Source organism: Corylus avellana, chromosome 1 (genome assembly GCF_965113065.1).
Source record: "Corylus avellana chromosome 1, dhCorAvel1.hap1.2, whole genome shotgun sequence".
NCBI lineage: Eukaryota > Viridiplantae > Streptophyta > Magnoliopsida > Fagales > Betulaceae > Corylus > Corylus avellana.
In genome coordinates, this window is record NC_142490.1 from 44777463 (window position 1) to 44794655 (window position 17193).

At 37.9% G+C, this 17193-nt stretch overlaps 4 protein-coding genes and 1 pseudogene across 5 annotated transcripts; 1 reads left to right on the forward strand and 4 right to left on the reverse strand.

Moving 5' to 3' along the window:
• Positions 1–3858: 3858 nt before the first annotated feature.
• LOC132170011 (secreted RxLR effector protein 161 pseudogene) lies at positions 3859–4401 on the reverse strand (annotated as a pseudogene).
• Positions 4402–5317: 916 nt separating this feature from the next.
• Positions 5318–6426, forward strand: LOC132168687 (transmembrane protein, putative (DUF1218)). Its single transcript, XM_059579702.2, has 3 exons — positions 5318–5755; positions 5838–6043; positions 6134–6426. The coding sequence occupies exons 1-3, from the start codon at positions 5657–5659 to the stop codon at positions 6357–6359; spliced, it is 531 nt and encodes a 176-aa protein (XP_059435685.1). The 5' UTR covers positions 5318–5656; the 3' UTR covers positions 6360–6426.
• Positions 6427–6489: 63 nt separating this feature from the next.
• On the reverse strand, positions 6490–7523 carry LOC132170012 (putative histone H2A.3). The gene is made up of 2 exons (XM_059580938.2): positions 7042–7523; positions 6490–6799 (listed from the first exon to the last, which is right to left on the reverse strand). The coding sequence occupies exons 1-2, from the start codon at positions 7228–7230 to the stop codon at positions 6581–6583; spliced, it is 408 nt and encodes a 135-aa protein (XP_059436921.1). The 5' UTR covers positions 7231–7523; the 3' UTR covers positions 6490–6580.
• LOC132168685 (GLABROUS1 enhancer-binding protein-like) lies at positions 6710–12558 on the reverse strand. Of its 2 annotated transcripts, none has more exons than XM_059579701.2 (2): positions 11143–12558; positions 6710–6799 (listed from the first exon to the last, which is right to left on the reverse strand). In XM_059579701.2, exon 1 carries the CDS (start codon positions 12392–12394, stop codon positions 11162–11164), a length of 1233 nt encoding a protein of 410 aa, XP_059435684.2. In that variant the 5' UTR covers positions 12395–12558; the 3' UTR covers positions 6710–6799; positions 11143–11161. The 2 variants fall into 2 exon arrangements, with proteins under 2 accessions (XP_059435684.2, XP_059435683.2); XM_059579700.2 differs by having other exon boundaries at positions 6712–6799; positions 11138–12558.
• A 2839-nt stretch (positions 12559–15397) lies between these two features.
• On the reverse strand, positions 15398–16962 carry LOC132170849 (oxygen-evolving enhancer protein 3, chloroplastic). Its single transcript, XM_059581972.2, has 3 exons — positions 16562–16962; positions 15692–15987; positions 15398–15593 (listed from the first exon to the last, which is right to left on the reverse strand). Exons 1-3 carry the CDS (start codon positions 16860–16862, stop codon positions 15495–15497), a joined length of 696 nt encoding a protein of 231 aa, XP_059437955.1. The 5' UTR covers positions 16863–16962; the 3' UTR covers positions 15398–15494.
• Between the last annotated feature and the right edge of the window lie 231 nt (positions 16963–17193).

Sequence of the window (17193 nt, forward strand, 5' to 3'; positions counted from 1 at the left end):
TACCATCATCTAATTCGCTATCACCTATTTTCATAATCCATTGTGCAAATTCTCTTATAGCATTATAACCAAGATTTTGTTCAAGCCTCATATTTCTTGTCAAAGTACAAATTGTACAACACTTTCATAATGAAGACCTCTTAATTGATGCCTTAATTTGTTTTCTTCTTCTTTAACTACAACCTCTGAGATTTGTCGAAATTCACTATCAAGAACAATTGTCTTTCCTCGAAAGAGTGGGAGTAGTGCTCCAATTATATGGTGGTTTTGACCGTTAAGTAAAAAAAAAACTATATATATATATATATATATATATAAAAGCACATTTTTCATCATTAATTTTATTATCCAAATTCCCACCAATTTAGTGCCTTGGGAAGCATGGCATTATAACTTCTTATTTGTGCCCAAAAGTTTTTTAACGGTAGTGGGTAGGATGTAGCATTTTCTCAAGAAGAGCAGGTGGTTTTTTTAGCAAAAGCAACTTGACTTGACCATCCTTACAACATAGAGAAAATTTAGGATTAACAAGCTTCTTAGATTTTATTGTTCTTTCTTCATATTGTATTATCGCACCACAATATTCGCATTCATAAGAAGGTGAACCAAAATTCCAAAGTTTAGTAAATTTTCCCTTTTAAGAAGTAGAAAAAAGAGAAAGAAATATTGGTGTCAAGATTTTAGTAAGAATATCAACACTGCATGAGCTATAACTGGATTTGTCTTTTGTCATACTTTGATTAGTTGAAAGCTATTGTAATTCATAACTTGGCTAGAGCTACTTCCACTACCCACACCAATACCTCCTCAATTTGTTTTCTCAATGATAATCATTTGTCTTCTATGTCATGCAAATCTTACATTTTTCATTTTGTTTCTATTGTGAAGAACAAATAAAAAAATTAACAATAAAGTTTTACTTTGTATCATTTAGTTAATCCAATTCAACTAGAACATATAATATTATTTTAACTAAAGAGTATAGTCAAATAATGCAACGGAATACAAAAATTTTAACTAAAGGTATATACAAAAATTTTACAAGGTTATTACCTCACATGGGCTTATTGAGAACCTTGTTAATCATTGAATATACCTTAAGGTCAGTGGGAGTAAAGTTACATTTCTTTTAGTCCTGTATATAAATAATATTTTGCTTGCAAACACTAATTTAGGTTTGCTACATAAAGTTCCTCTCACTAAAGTTTTGAGAGATTCAGAATGAAGAACTGTGAATCTTTAGTAGTACATAATATTAAAGGGGATAATATCCCAAAATGTATTGGAAGAAAGGCAGATGAAAAATATTCCATATGTATGCACAGGTCTACATTAGACCTGACATTGAAATAGCAGTTAGACTATTGGGTCAATATAGTATTGTGGAATATGCAATGAACCAAGAACTACAGTTTAACCTAAAGATACACTTACCGTTTGGTGGTGTGTATTCAGATTTGATTTTTGCTAAATGTGTAGATAGTAGAGCATCAACTTCAGTATATATGTACTGAAGATGCAGTAAGCAGACTACAGTTGCTACATCTACCATGAAAGCTAAAGTCATTACATGCTATGAATTAATTACATAGGCATTATGGTTGAGACATTTTTGTTAAAGGTCTCAAGACTGTCAATTTTATAGTTAGACCCATAAAGATCTTCTGAGTTAATTCTACTACAGAAGTATGTATATCGACATAAAGTATCATTATGAAAGAGAACATTAAGTGACAATAAGTGTCTATTGATCATATAAGTATTAAATTAATGATTGTGGATCCCATGACTAAAGGTTTACCGATAAAAAAAAAGTATAAAGTCATGTGAAATATATGAGATTCATTAATTCATTTGTACTTAGTTTCTCTTTAATTGGTCTATAAACATAAAGGTAATGTTATAAAGATTTTTGTGCGCATATATATTATTCTTATCCGCAGGGATAAAATTAAAGTTGGACCCGAATGACTTATAGGAAGTTCATTCATAAAGTACATTATCCATAAAGTACTCATTTAAGGAGGTATTGCACATTGTGATACATGGAAGGGACGGCTTATCATATAAAAGCTTTACTGCAATGATTCGTGTGTAGTATTCATCGAGTGAGTGGGAGGATTCCATGAATGGTTGAAATAAATAAAGTAATTGTCATATCATAGAACCGAACACTATAAAGAATTTATATGTCATAAGGGTCAAGTGGGAGAATGTAAGAAATTCCATTTAAGGTATGTCCCTTATGTTATATATATTATTGTGATTATAAAATATGTATAATTACGGTGTTCGGTGATTTATTCCAATTAAAACTTATTCTATGAAATCAAATATTCTGAATTAAATTGTCGATTTAATTCTTGTGGAAACAAATATTTGAATTCATTACTGATTTTATTTTGTGGAATCAAATAAGTTGTATTGATTATTTATTTGATTTTTATTCCTTGATGAGAGGAACAATTAAGGTAACAGCTCTAATTGAGGGTTCCTGGCCTACTTATAAATAAGACTTGTGTATTCCATCAATTGTCACTTACTGGTAGGCATCCGTCAGAAGAACCTCTCAATATTTTTAGTTTTTCAGATTTTGTTTCTGTGAAGCTGTTCTTCAATTGGCTTGAGCAAAGTATGGCTAGAGGTATTTATATAATTATTCATTCTGCTGCTAATTTTATTGTCAATTAGCATTTAATTATATATAAAAATTCTTACATGTGGTATCGGAAATAATTTAATATATAAGTACCTCCAGCCATTGCTTTGCTCAAGTAGATTGAAGAACAACTTCACAACAACCAAAACTAGAAAACTAAAAAATTATTGAGAGGTTCTTCTGACCTATGCCTACCAGTGAGTGTCAATTGATGGAATATACAGGCCTTATTTATAGGTAGGTCAGGGACCCTCAACTACCTTAATTATTTCTCCCATCAAGGAATAAAAATCGAATAAATAATTAATACAGATTATTTGATTCCACAAAATAAAATCAGTAATGAAATCAAATATTTTGTTTCCACAAGAATTAAATCGACAATTTAATTCAGAATATTTGATTTCATAGAATAAGCTTTAATTGGAATAAATCACTGAACACTGTAATTATATATATTTTATAATCATAATAATATATGTGACATAAGGGACATACCTTAAATAAAATTTCTTACATTCTCCCACTTGGCCCTTATGACACATAAATTTCTTATGGTATTCGATTCTATGATATGGCTATTACTTTATTTATTCCAACCATTCATGGAATCCTCCCACTCATTCAAGGAATACTACACACGAATCATGGCGGTGAAGCTTTTATATGATAAAACATCCCTTCCATGTATCACGATGTGCAATACCTCCCTAAATGAGTACTTTATGGATAATGTACTTTATGAATGAACTTCCTATAAGTCACTCGGGTCCAAACTTAATTTTTATCCCCATGGATAAGGTAATAAATGTGCACAAAACTTTATTAAAATAACATGATGTCTATAGATTGATTAGAAATAACTAAGTACAAAATGAATCAATGAGCCCCATATACTCCACATGACTTTTAAACTGCTTTACCAGTAAACCTTTAGTCATGGGATCCGCAATCATTAGTTCAGTACTGATATGCTCAATGAATACTTCATTCCTTTTGATGTTCTCTCTCACGCAAAGGTACTTGATGTCGATATGCTTACTTCTGCTTCTACTTTTATTATTCTTAGAGAAGAAAATGGCAACATGATTATCGCAGAAGATCTTAATTGGTCTCGCTATAGAATCGACAATCTTGAGACCACTAACAAAATTTCTCAACAATAATGCATGTGTAGTGGCTTCATAGCATGCAATAAATTATGCCTCCATTGTAGATGTGGCAACTATAGTCTGCTTGCTGCTTCTCCAAGATATAGCCCCTCCAGCAAGAAGAAAGATATATCCTGAAGTAGACTTCCTGCTATCCACACATCCAACAAAATCTAAATCTGAATATCCAACCACCTCCAAATGGTCAGTGTGTTTGTATGTCAAACTGTAGTCCTTGGTTCCTTGCAAATACCGCATGACTTTCTTTTCAGCTTTCCAATGTTCCAATCTTGGGTTGCTTTGATATCGACTCAGCATTCCAACTGCCATTGCAATGTCAGATCTAGTACAAACATGTGCATATAAGATACTTTTCATCTGCTCTTGTTCCAATGCATTTTGAGCACACTGATTTTTACTGAATTTATCCCCTTTAATGATAGGTGTTACAGAAGTTGAACAGTTCTTCAATCTAAATCTCTCTAAGTCCTTTTCAATGCAAGCCTTCTGAGACAATTTTAATATTCTTTGATTTCTGTCTCTGTGAATCTCTATGCCAATGACATAGAAGGCTTCACCCAAATCTTTCATTTCAAAGTTTTTGAGAGAGGAACTGTTTGGTTTCTTGTAGCAACATAAATCATTATTTGCAAGCAAAATATCATCTACATATTGGACTAAGAAAATAACTTTAATCCCACTAACCTTAAGGTAAATGCATTGATCAACAAAGTTCTCAATAAAACCATATGAGGTAATAACTTTGTGAAATTTGATATACCATTGGCGGGAGGCTTGTTTTAACTCATAAATAGATTTTCTTAATACAAACATAAAAAAATAAATAAATAAATAAATTAAAAAAAAAAAAAAAAAATACAAACATAATATATTAGTAATATCATATTTCAACTAAAGAATATAATCATATAAACTGTAATTTATGAATTTAAAATATTTTATTTAGCAATCAAATCCATTGAGAGAATAGTACCCTCACAACATTAAAATTTAAAACTACAAAACGAATCAAATAAACTAAATAAAATTTTAGAAGAAAAATGAAAATTCATCCACGCATATGCAAATTATTTCCAAACGAAGCAAAAGCAATCACATGTATTCAATATTTACAAACATTAATTCAGGTGACCATTTACATAATATAGTAATTCACAAAAAAAAAAAAAAAAAAGGAGGTTGCAAATAATAATGATGAGCATTTTTCAAAATAGACAATTAAGGTCCAACAACATATGTGGTAATGGGTCTAATGGCTGGAAAAATACACTTGGACTTGGAAAGATAAAACTCATAGGATTGAAGTGATTGGTAACACTTCGGTTGTTTGTAAATTTCTTTTTTCTTGAGAAAAAACAAGAATTTTACCAAATGGATCCACTAATGTTTTTATTTGTTACTTCTAGTCAATATGAAAGTCTCTTTCACACCCACACACGAAAGTTCAACGTTAAAAAAAGTTTAAAAGCATTAGACTTTGGAACAAAGGAAATGTTGAAGGAATAACAAAGAGGGATCTATGATCGGTTGTACACATATATACGCGATACATGTAAATTCTTGGCCCCCCTCCCTTGCTGGTGATACTCTGCTTTCCTTGTCGCCCATGAAAGGAATCCAAGTTTGAAAAGAAAAGGGAAGAATAAAGCAAAAAAATGTATGGACAAAAGGAAGCTTTTACCCTAAGAACGCACCTATTCCCTCTTGCACTATATATGTTATTCATCTAAATGCCTGGCCCTGCTTAAAGATATAGTAACAAAGCAAGGGAAGTCCCCATCCTTTCCTCTAAAATCATCTCCTAGTCAAGCTCTGAATTCCCAAAATGGCCAAAAATATTGGCATTCTTGTCTGTGTTTTGATCATGGTCTTGGACATCGCTGCCGGGATACTTGGCATTGAGGCTGAAGTCTCTCAAGGCAAGGTATTCTATTTCTAACACTAGAATTCAACTTTATCATCTCAAGATTTATGAACAACTTCATTTTTTTTTGTTGATCTCGCAGGTGAAACATATGAAGATGTGGATTTTTGAGTGCAGAGAGCCAAGCTATACGGCTTACAAGCTAGGATTGGCTGCAGCCATACTTCTAGCCCTGGCTCATACCATTGCTAACATCCTTGGTGGGTGCATTTGCGTTTCGTCCAAGGCAGATTACACAAACGCCTCAGCCAACAAGCAATTAGCCGTTGCTTCCCTCGTTTTCTCTTGGTAGGTGCTTCCCTCATCATCTTTATCGTCTATATGCTACACTTTCTTTTTGATCCATCTGCCTGATGTTAAGGACTTGACATATCACAGGCTCATATTAGCCGTTGGATTCTCGATGCTCATCATAGGAACAATGGCAAACTCAACATCAAGAAAATCCTGTGGGTTTCCACACCGCCGCCTTCTGTCTATAGGAGGGATTCTATGCTTTCTTCATGGAATGATCACAGTCGCCTATTATGTGTCCGCCACTGCTGCACACAGAGAAATAGAAAAGCATAGAAACCCTACTCCACGTCTTTCATCTCCTGCTTGAAATTCTTATTTCCCTATTATCTGCTGGTACACATAATTGTTCAAGACATTATTTGTGGTTTTTGTCGTGTGTTTGTATGAATCAATTTTTAAAATTTAAATCATAATTTATCGGTGCCAATACCATGTGATTGATAGTCATAATACTGATTTCATTTCTCTAAATGGGCGAAGTACAAAGAATCTAAACCTAAAAGCAAAATTACAAGAGTGATTATTTCTTTAGCTCTCGTCATCGGCCGGAGCGGACTTTGAGCTATGGCCGGTTTTCTTGGGCAAAAGGAGGTTGTTAATGTTGGGCAAAACGCCACCGTTGGCGATGGTGACGGAACCGAGCAGCCTGCTGAGCTCCTCGTCGTTTCTAACGGCCAGTTGGATGTGGCGAGGCACTATCCGAGTCTTCTTGTTGTCCCGAGCTGCGTTCCCGGCCAATTCCAACACCTAAATTCACCACCATGGAAACCAATTAAATATTTAAGGCCTTCAATTTCACCGATTGGGAAATAGGAACAAAAGAGAGGAAACTAAATTTAGAAACCAATTAAATATGTAAGGCCTTCAATTTCAACGAAAATCACACAAAAAAAACAAAAATCGGGAGCTCTGTGCATTTTCCTACGGTTTCTAGGCAACCAAACAGAGCATAACCAAGATAAGAAAACAATAAAAGCGTGTAATCTGACCTCGGCAGCTAGATATTCAAGGACAGCGGCGAGGTAGACGGGTGCGCCGGCGCCGACGCGCTCCGCGTACTTGCCGGCTTTGAGGAACCGGGCGATACGGCCGACCGGGAATTGCAGACCAGCCTTGCTGCTCCGAGTGGTGGACTTCTTGGCGGCGCCTGAACCCAAAGACTTTCCCCTTCCAGCCATCGAAGAAATTTAGGGCCTTCGATTATCAAAGAAGTTTCGAGACGAAGAAAGATTAACAGATAAAGGCAGAAGTGGCTATTTGTGTGTGTAGGGAGAAGCAGCGGGGTTTTGGAGTTATATAGCGAAGGGGGGGGACAGGTGTGAGCCAATAAGGTGGAGTCACGCGGATCGTGATCTATGGCCGTTGGTTTTCAATGTTTGGACGGTCGGATAGTTGTGTTATAAGTTTTGGCGTCTGTGGTGCCTGTGAGGAGCGGAATAGGAAAGGGTTGGAGAAAGTGAAAGGACGAAACCGCCCACGATCGACCATGACCAAATTCAAAATTTCACATCTCAAACAAGCTCTACTGTTCAAGGCCGCACCATCAAAGCTCTGCTTTTACGCAACCGTCGCAAGCGTTAAACGGGTCGACGTTCAAGGGCCCACAATAAAAAGCTTTGTGTGGCAGTGGAGAGGCTACTTGCATAGCTTTTGTTTGACAATCTAGGATGTGCTATGACTCATTCACATCAATTGTATATCATTCCTGTTTTAATTTTCAAGAGTGAGAGATAAATAACATTTTCATATGCCGACCAGCATAAGAAAATGAAACCAATTTAACGTTTATGACTTTTTAGCCACACCCAGTTGACTGGTAATAGTAGCTCTGAATGAAGGGGAAGAAGCTCCATGGCTATAGGAGTAATGCTTGATACCAGACATTCCAGAAAAAAAGTGATGGTCTCAAGCGTTATTTATTGTCATAGTTCAAGTGATAAAACCATTGAAGTTGGTTCCAAGTGGTAAAGTTGCTTGTTAACAGTGAACCAACTGGCAAAGTTGATCATAAAACCCCGAGGGATTATGCATAATAAATTGCCGAGACTTCAAAGAGTGAGACAGGATCACTCATGATTTCTTGGTGAGACACCAGCTTAAATCCTATTGATATTATGGTGGAGCTGGGTCAGGCTCACCTCGGTTTGTGGGAGGGCCTGCAACTCCCTGCTTCTATAAGCTGTCTAAGCCCCTTCTCATCAGATGTTAGCAGGTAAATGTTACCATAGTTTGCCTAGTAAAAAAACCACTTTGGTTACCCGCCCGCCCATCTACCCCTTTTTGAATATAAGAAAACAATATTGTCAAACATGACTCTTCTCGGGACACAAGGACAGAATTCAAGGATTGTCATTGAACAAATCCGATCCATCAATTTTTTTTTTTTTTTTTTTTTTTGAATCAACTTAATCCATCAGACTACTCTGTCCCAAAGACATTCGCATGACAGCTAACACAAATCTCTCAAACAGATAAGAAGCATTCCTGAAAACAAAGTACAGGACAACAAATGAAATAGGGATAACTTCTACACCGAGGCATAGGAAACAAATCAAAAGCTTAATACTTCAATCAAATGATAAAAGATGAAAAGACTCCCTACTTCAATATACCAGCACATGCTTCCATCAAAGGGAAATAAAAAACATAGCATATGTGAGAAAGAAAAAGAAAGAAAGGGTGATTTGATACCCCCATTGAAGTCTATCTGAAGTCATGAAAAAGGTACCAATCTCAAGATTAAAGCATATTTATAACACAACAAAATTGGAAAATGAACAAAAATTATTAACACATTGAGCAAACATCGGTGTAAAGGAGCTAAAGAACTTCTACAAAGCAAATATTCCCCTCTTGAGGTGCAATGTCAGAGTAATGTACAAATAAAAACATTCCAAGTACCCAACTGAGATGAGGTTCCTGTGCAAGAAATGGAACAGACACTCATTTGAAGAGGTGCATGAGGAGATAAAGTGGCAAACCTCAAACTCTTTTTTTTGATAACGAGGAACTCCTCCAAGGCAGTGTCACTTTGTGTACCCACCCCTATTAAGTAAGCCTCAGAACCGTGTAAAGTGTCACCTCCACACAGATCAGGTAATACTCCGGCTTCACCGACGAGCTGGCTCCAAGAAATTGTTTGCACCCAAGGGCATTCGAACCTTACACCTCATGGACTACCACAAAGATCAAGGCTCTTACCACTTGAGCTAACCCCTTAGGGTTTGCAAGCCTCAAACTTATCTTAATGTTATTAACAAAAACTTCATTCTTGTACCAAAACATTAACCAAACCTCTGCATGCACAGGAACCTTGCACCACTTTGGAAAACTACCGACTACCAAGACATCACCTCCACACATATTAAGTAATACTCCGACTTCACCGACGAGCTGGCTCCAAGAAATTGTTTGCACCCAAGGCCATTCGAACCTTAGACCTCATGGACTACCACAGAGATCAAGGCTCTTACCACTTGAGCTAACCCCTTAGGGTTTGCAAGCCTCAAACTTATCTTAATGTTATTAACAAAAACTTCATTCTTGTACCAAAACATTAACCAAACCTCTGCATGCACAGGAACCTTGCACCACTTTGGAAAACTACCGACTACCAAGACATCCACATCCTCAAAAAGAAACCTTTTTCCATGCCTCCCTTTCTAAAACAAAAATCTGAAACCACATAATCCTAATCGCCATGATAAATTAAACTACAGGGTCTTATTATCTCTTCTCATTTGGTGCCAAACTACGCCATCGCATATCTAAGCTTCCTTGGCTATAATGAAAACATCAATTTTTTTAATCTAAAAAACGTATTTCTTTAGCCTGCTACCCACAATGGAGAATTCTTGCAATTCAAAATAGGAATAAAAAAAATTAATCTGAATGTGTGGTCTTAACTTCCTCTGGGCAGACATGACCTCAATCCAGGCAACATTACCGAGTGTCCCAAACTACCTTAGAAGAAGAAGAAGCCAAAGCCAATCCATAGAACATCTTGCTGAGGTCCATTTTGATATTACCATAATAACTACTTTTCAGTCAGCTTTGTTCCAACTCGACATTATCACTAAACACATTCCTGGGATGTGATCCCACACTGGCGCATGCACATAGGAGACAACACATCAGGGCATGCATGCATGATTCCTAAAAATATACAATGCATCCATAAGAAGTAATATACAGCATTAACGGTACTACTATAACCAAAAGGGAAAGGATAGGGCCTTCCAAACAGGCAAGGTAAAGAAGGAACTTAAAAGCAAGGAACATAAACATTTCTTCCAACCTAGGAATCTTAGGACAAAAAGATCATGAGCTTAGTCCTACTTCAGGGTAGAGAGATTAAAAGAGATCTAAACCTCCATCAACTTGTAACAACACCTCAATATTTAGTTACCAGGCATTTGGCACCACTCTCTTGCTAACTTATCAAACAATTTCCCACGCATCCAGCTCCCATGATATAGAGCGGAATATGAACTATAGAATGAAATTTGCAATAACTAGAAATTCTAAACACACTTCTCCAAGAGGAAGTTTTATCCATGAGGGAGACGCCACCTACCTAAACTACATACCAACACATAAGCTTAGAATACCAAGAGCTCACTGGAACGGTCAATGAGAGGGACAGAATGAGTTGTGGTACACAAGATGAACAAACCATGATATCAAGTATCAACCAAAACACAGCACACAAAAGAGGGGCAAGACATAGCTACATTCAATGAAAATCAAAGATAACACTGCATGACAAACAAGCTATAAGGAGAGAAGTCGCCATAACAACTTGCCACAATAATATAAGTTGTCAAGAACAAGTTATGTGCAATAACAACTGCATTTATAAAAATCAAGTAATCCCATTTTTGTAGACCTAAACACCAGTTACAACATCCACATAAAATACCAATTTACGGGACTCATGCATGGCAATGGAATGTCACACTCCCACGCAAGAGACCAACTCGGTCGAAACATTACAAACTTCAAAATCAGTGAATCCTACTAAACAGAAACGAAGCTGAAAACCGCAAACAATCTCACTAACATCTGCCAAAACAGCTTCTTTACCTTACCAAAAAACGCTAATCAATGTCAATGGTCGTTGGCTTCCTTTTTGTACGATTCCCATATCAACCTCGCCTGGTCCCTAACCAACTCCGAACGCTTCACAAAGACCTCCAATTCCGCCATCTCCACCTCCCTCCACCTCTCCTCCAACTCCGCCCTCTTATCCTCCCCAATCAACTCAAGCCCCCGCATTATCACACTCTCCTCCAAACCCACCACACCCATACTCTTATCGAACCGAACCATCCCATTCAAACTCCGCCCTGACACGGGACCCGAACCCTGATTCTTGTCAATCTCCATCTTCTCAGCCACGTTCTTCTTCGCAACCGGCAAAGCCACAAGCAATTCCTCTTTCAAGCTCCGGCTGGTGTTTCCCTTCTGATTGCTCTTCTTACTCGGCGATTTCCCATTCGGTTTAGCAGTCTCGACTACTGGGTTTACTTCGTTGGGCTCTTCGGTGGAGCCCCAGACCTTCCTGGAGAGTTCGAAGGCTTTGTGCTCGTGGGCCTTGGAGACGGGGAGGAGCTTGCCCTTCTTCGCTCGCTCGGCGATATTATTGTACTTCTTCTTCAGCCTCCGGATCTTGTCCACCAGCTGCGTCTTCGTGACGTCCACGTGCAGCGACTTCTTCACGAATTCGTGGAACGCCACCGCGTCGGTAATCGGGTCGGCGCCTCTCTTCGCCGCGAACTCGAGCATGCCCTTGAGAATCGCGATCTCGTCGCCCTCACTCCACACCCTCTGGAAGAGCTTTTTCTCATCTCCGGCGGTTGACTTCTTTGTGTTGTCCGGCGAAACGACGCCGTCTGCGCTCGGCTCCGGCGCCTTCTTCTTGGCCCGCTTGGTCGAATCCTTGCTATCGGTCTCGGAGCTCGGCCGCTTGGTCGCCGCCAACGATCTCGCGGCCGAAGAGGCAGGCTTTGATCTGGGCTTGGTGGTGGCCTTCGGTCCCGTGTCTTCCATGGGCTTGGATGCGATGGGCTTCACGCTCTGGTTCGGGGTGGCCCCGGAGTCCGTGTCTGAATCCGACCCTGATCCGGATGACGACGATTGAGGCTCTGGGTCTGGCTTTTTCTGAACGGACTTTTTTTCAGTGACCGGAGTGGATGGTAAAGAAGAGGCTTTTTCTGCTTCAGCTTCTTCTTCTTCTTCTTCAGACGAAGACGATCCTTCTTCTTCTTCGGACGAAGCTTCTTCTTCAGAGGAAGAAGCAGCTGGGGGATCCTCAAGATGAGATGGGCGTTTGGGAGCCATCGGATTGCAAGAATTGTATCAGCGAGAGAGAAGGAACTGGAGGGTTTTGGAAACTAGGGTTTGTTCTGAGAGAGGGTTGTGTGTGGTTATTGTATTAAACAAAATTTACTCATGAGTCATGACCCTTCGGGCCTTCCGATTACGAGAATCGGAAAAGTTGAAAACGAGTTCGTAGGCTTTAGAGCTCCTCTTTATTTTTCTTTAAAAATTTGAAAAAAAAAAATTTCACAAAATAATTATTTAACAAGTTTTTTTTAAGAGCAAAAAAATAAAAATCATTTATTTTTTTAAATATTATTCCATTAGTTTCTCCGGTGGCGGAGCCAGCTATTTTATATTGGGGGTGCAGCAAAATTTTTTTTTGCGTCCTAAAAATTTTCTTTACCCTAAAAATTTGGTAATTCATACAATATATGCATCACAAAAAATATTTATAAAAGTTCATAAATATGTGCTGAAATTGATATATTAGAAATGTAAAATGTCGATACTATATCAAAAAGATAGAAATACAAAAAAAAAAAAAAAAATGTCTAAAACTGCACTTTACGGTCTCTAGCCATAATCACTCCAAGAAAAACAAGGAAAATTTGACCAACTACACATCATTGAGATATTACATCAAACATGTGATGTGTGTTAAGTTTGAGGGTGCTGTGGGTTTAAAAAAAAAAAAAATTAAATCCTTGGGGTACCATGTGGCTCCGCCACTGAGTTTCTCTCCCAAAAGTGAAAGCTAAAAAGTTAAGTCAGATTTAGACTATCTCTTATTTTTTTAACTTGATGCAGGAATGTTGAGAGTTTGAATTGAACACAAGTCATACTTCAATTAGGCTTGGAGTTGGATTGTTGTCTTAGATTCTTTAAGGAATTCTAATTGGACCCAAATTGAAACTCCTATTCCGATGGTGCTTTCTTTTTGGGCTTGCCTTCGGCTTTGAAGCTTAGGATCTAATGGGCCGGTTGGATGAAATTATTCCCAACAAATGACGTTTAGGAGAATAAAAAAAGACATATTTGTCCCGATGATTGACTCAATCAGTTGAGGATCACGCCTTATGAAGCAGAGGTAGCTTAAATCATTTTGACATGTCAAAAAAATATATATATATATATATACTAGTTCAAATCATCATGTTTGGACAAAGTTTTCCTCCAAACTAGGTTGGAGGAATTTCCTTTAACCTAATCTATAAAAGTGACATGTGTCCATTTTTTTAATAACATGTGAAATGCACATGAGTTTTTTTATCAAATTTATTCCAACTTTGTCTCTGCTATTAAAAAAAATGTGAGAACTATTAAAAAAACATGTACATCTCACATGTTCATAGGACACGTGTCACTTTTATAGATTAGGTTGAATGAAATTGCTCCAACCAAGTTTGGAGGAAAACTTTATCCTGTTTCAAATTAAGTAACCACAAACATAGCAGACAGAGGTCACATGTGCTAGCTTCAAGAATAGAGAGGGAAGACTTTTTTTTTTTTTTTTCTAAGCAAATAAGGGTAAGTCGGAGAGAATAATTGTGGCTATCTTATCTGGGCGTGACTATTGTAGCACCTACCCGCTGGGTTCTGGAAGCCGCACATGAGGGGCCTAGCCGATGGAAACCGAATGCAGTCCTTCAAGTCCGATTAAGTCATAGCCTGATACAACTCTATCAGGACATCAATGAAAATTTAAGACGACAAATGCTAATAATGCGTATGTGAAAATTTTTCATTGCGGAGATTTGAATGAAGGGGAAAGACTTAAAGACTTGAATGAAGGGGAAAGACTTAAAGACTGCAGAGTAGTGACAGAGGGGTGCTCAAAGCACACATCTATTTCTTCCTAATTAAATCATTATTGAGATCCTGAGGTGGTTGCAGGTGCAGTGTTTGATAAGACGCAAATGTGTCTGCAAGCAATGGAATGATCTAATATGAATTCATGATTGGTGTCTGCTGACTTTTGTGATGGCCTATTCTAGGAAATGAGCGTTTCCTCTAAAGGCTGCAGGCTCAGGCACCTTTGTAACAGCAAAGCAGAGATAGTATTAGAAATTCAAAGGAGGATAGCAGTTGGATGAGATTGTGCTTTGTCCCCTCCACAGGTGACTATAAATTGGTCTCTCTATATTGTGCTAAAGAATTGAAATTGGCAGTAGATCAAAGGATTTCCAAGTAATATCTCTTGACTTGTTGAGCGAGTGCATCATAACTGTTATATTATTGCCACAAGGTATCTTCTCAGATATGGATGATTTGAACCCCATTTATTGGAATGGTTGCCTATTCTTTTGCTAGTGTAATAGCAGGGGAACTCTATGTGTGACACTCTAAGAAATTGGTCTTATATTGAGAAGATGAGTTGCTCACATAAAGTGCGTAAATTATAAAATAGTCAATAAGTGTTAAATCCCATATTAGTAAAATAGTAGGTAAAACTTACTTTATAAGCGATGTCATTAACGTTGTATGTACAACTTGACTATTTATTTTAGGGTGATAATGCAAATGTCTACTAACGTTTTTCCTATGTCCCGATATTGAAAGATTACAAGCAGCAGAAATGGTGTGAAAGTTGTAGAAAAGTAAAAACCAAAGACCAAGGATGAGCATGTTCAATTCCAAGTGTTAAAACATATGATATGATTCCAAATTACGGTTATATTCTTTATAGGATAATTACTCTAGAATTTATTGTAATTAAGTTTGATAGTAACCAAATCATTTTATTTTCATTAACATACTTATCTTTATCTCTACCAACATTAATTTTCCTATAAATATGAGTCATTTATAACATATAATAGCATAAAGTAGCCCTATCGCTATCGGGCTCTTCCCTAGTAGTAAAGGTAAGTGTCTAACACAAACCACCAAAATTCATTGTCGCAATATTCTCTATTTCCTCCGCTATTTTCTTTATTTTTCATATCACTATGCATTTTTTCACCAAGGACTCTTTCAGCCATTAAGTTAACAAGCAGAGAGAGAGAGAGAGAGAGTCACAAATTGAAAGATAAAGCAACAGTTTTTTCAACTAGATTCCCTTCACATGGACATAGCATCAAACACATTGTCTGCTTACATCAAGAAATGTTAATTCCTCTTAACCAAGCTTGGCAAGAACATCATTCAGGGCAGAAACAGTCTGGGCGTAGTACTTCTCTGCTTCTGGGGTGCTCTTAATTTTTGCTGCATGGTCCAGCTGTTGATCAAAAAGAAAGAACAACAAATGAATAAGCCAGTGAGCTTACATAATAATTCACATCAATTGAAGGAAGAGTCAGACTTCTGTGAACTCACATCGCCAATGACGGAGAAGAGCTTTCCAGTGAGGTCCTTGAGGGGTTTCTTCTCCCCGCTGGGCTTAGCAGAGATGACAGTGTTGAGATCGTAACGAAGATACGATGCTCTCAAACGCAGATCGTTCTGCACGTAGGGCCAAGCCTTCTTATCAATCAACTGCTTCACGCCAACAATTTCCTTGGCCGACACCTTTGCCCTCTGGGCTGCCTCAGCTGGTGTCAGCGGCTGAATGAAGAAGCGTTCTTTCAGTGGCAGGTCCAGGTCTCTTGCCTCATCAGAGTTCAAAGTTCCAGCTGCCAAAATGTAGCACTATGATTGTTGAAAGTGCCGTGTTTTACAAATGAGTCATGTTTCACTCAACTCAACACGATTGGTTTAATAAATGAGTTAATGCGAGTCGGATTGAGTCATCTCATTCCAACACAACCCATTTATTAAACGGATTATGTTGGTTGTATCATGTAACCTCCTTATTTAAATAGGTCATGCTAGAATTGAAGAATTTAACCTGTTTAACTAAATTAGTCATGTTCGAATTGACTCCATATCAAATTGATTCGTGAGTCGATCCAACACGAACCCAACACGAATGATTAACCTTATATTTAGTCACAAGTTTACTGTCCTTGGCTTTTCATTTATGCGTTTAATTTTTCTTAATAAGTGTGATTCAATTGGAGGTCAACTCCGAATTCAAGTTAACTCGGGTAAAACAACCAAATATCTCAAAACTTAAAAACTTTTATTGAGTATGTGACTCTAGACAGAGCTAAATAGCAGATTATGATCGAATAATGATGAGAAGTGTACGTAGCTAATTAAGCTAATATTAGAGAGGAAGAAATGGATCGAAAATCGAAGACTTACGCAATCCACCGGAGGGTGGGGGGGGTGGGCCGACCTTGATGGACTTTGCGTCAGCAAGCACTGCTTGAACAAAGGACCCCGAGGCCAGACCGGCAGCAACAAGACCAAGAACAGCCCGGCGACTAGTTTCAGGCTCAGCAGGCACCTGCTGGGCTCTAACGCTCAGCCCCGACCGTGTCATGGCAACACGGCCGCTCCCATTTCCGTTCAAGCGGGTTGAGCCACTTAGCTGGAGGCTACCCTCCAACACAGCCTGAGAGGACCCACGTAAGCCTGCCATTGAAGCCATAGCTTGGGCCATTTTTCTGGGTTTTTTTTCTTCTTCTTTCCAATTGGTTCTATGTGAATGAGGGAGATACGTGGAATTAATATTTTTTTTTGGGTACGTGGGGATGATGACTCTCAACTTTGTTCTTAGTTTCTGTGATGTAGATTGATTTTGGGCAGGACCTTATCTGCCATTTTGTACTCGGATAAGTTGGATATGGCCTCAGCCAACCATTGCTTGTAACGTGTCACTTGATTAGTTTTTCATTTGACAAGTTGGATTGGGCATGTAACATTTTGACACGTGGATACTATAAGATCATAATCCTGCTATGCCTAACTAATGGTCTCACTCATTGTTGTCA

What these genes read in the sequence shown, in the direction of transcription:
- LOC132168687 (XM_059579702.2), top strand. Translation starts at nt 5,657, where the DNA reads ATGGCCAAAAATATTGGCATTCTTGTCTGTGTTTTGATCATGGTCTTG. An exon ending in CTGAAGTCTCTCAAGGCAAG is followed by an intron (nt 5,756 to 5,837) that starts GTATTCTATTTC and finishes TTGATCTCGCAG; the next exon opens with GTGAAACATATGAAGATGTG. An exon ending in GCTTCCCTCGTTTTCTCTTG is followed by an intron (nt 6,044 to 6,133) that starts GTAGGTGCTTCC and finishes GACATATCACAG; the next exon opens with GCTCATATTAGCCGTTGGAT.
- LOC132170012 (XM_059580938.2), bottom strand. Translation starts at nt 7,230, where the DNA reads ATGGCTGGAAGGGGAAAGTCTTTGGGTTCAGGCGCCGCCAAGAAGTCC. An exon ending in TTGAATATCTAGCTGCCGAG is followed by an intron (nt 6,800 to 7,041) that starts GTCAGATTACAC and finishes TGGTGAATTTAG; the next exon opens with GTGTTGGAATTGGCCGGGAA.
- LOC132168685 (XM_059579701.2), bottom strand. Translation starts at nt 12,394, where the DNA reads ATGGCTCCCAAACGCCCATCTCATCTTGAGGATCCCCCAGCTGCTTCT.
- LOC132170849 (XM_059581972.2), bottom strand. Translation starts at nt 16,862, where the DNA reads ATGGCCCAAGCTATGGCTTCAATGGCAGGCTTACGTGGGTCCTCTCAG. An exon ending in CCCACCCTCCGGTGGATTGC is followed by an intron (nt 15,988 to 16,561) that starts GTAAGTCTTCGA and finishes ACATTTTGGCAG; the next exon opens with CTGGAACTTTGAACTCTGAT. An exon ending in TCTTCTCCGTCATTGGCGAT is followed by an intron (nt 15,594 to 15,691) that starts GTGAGTTCACAG and finishes TTTGATCAACAG; the next exon opens with CTGGACCATGCAGCAAAAAT.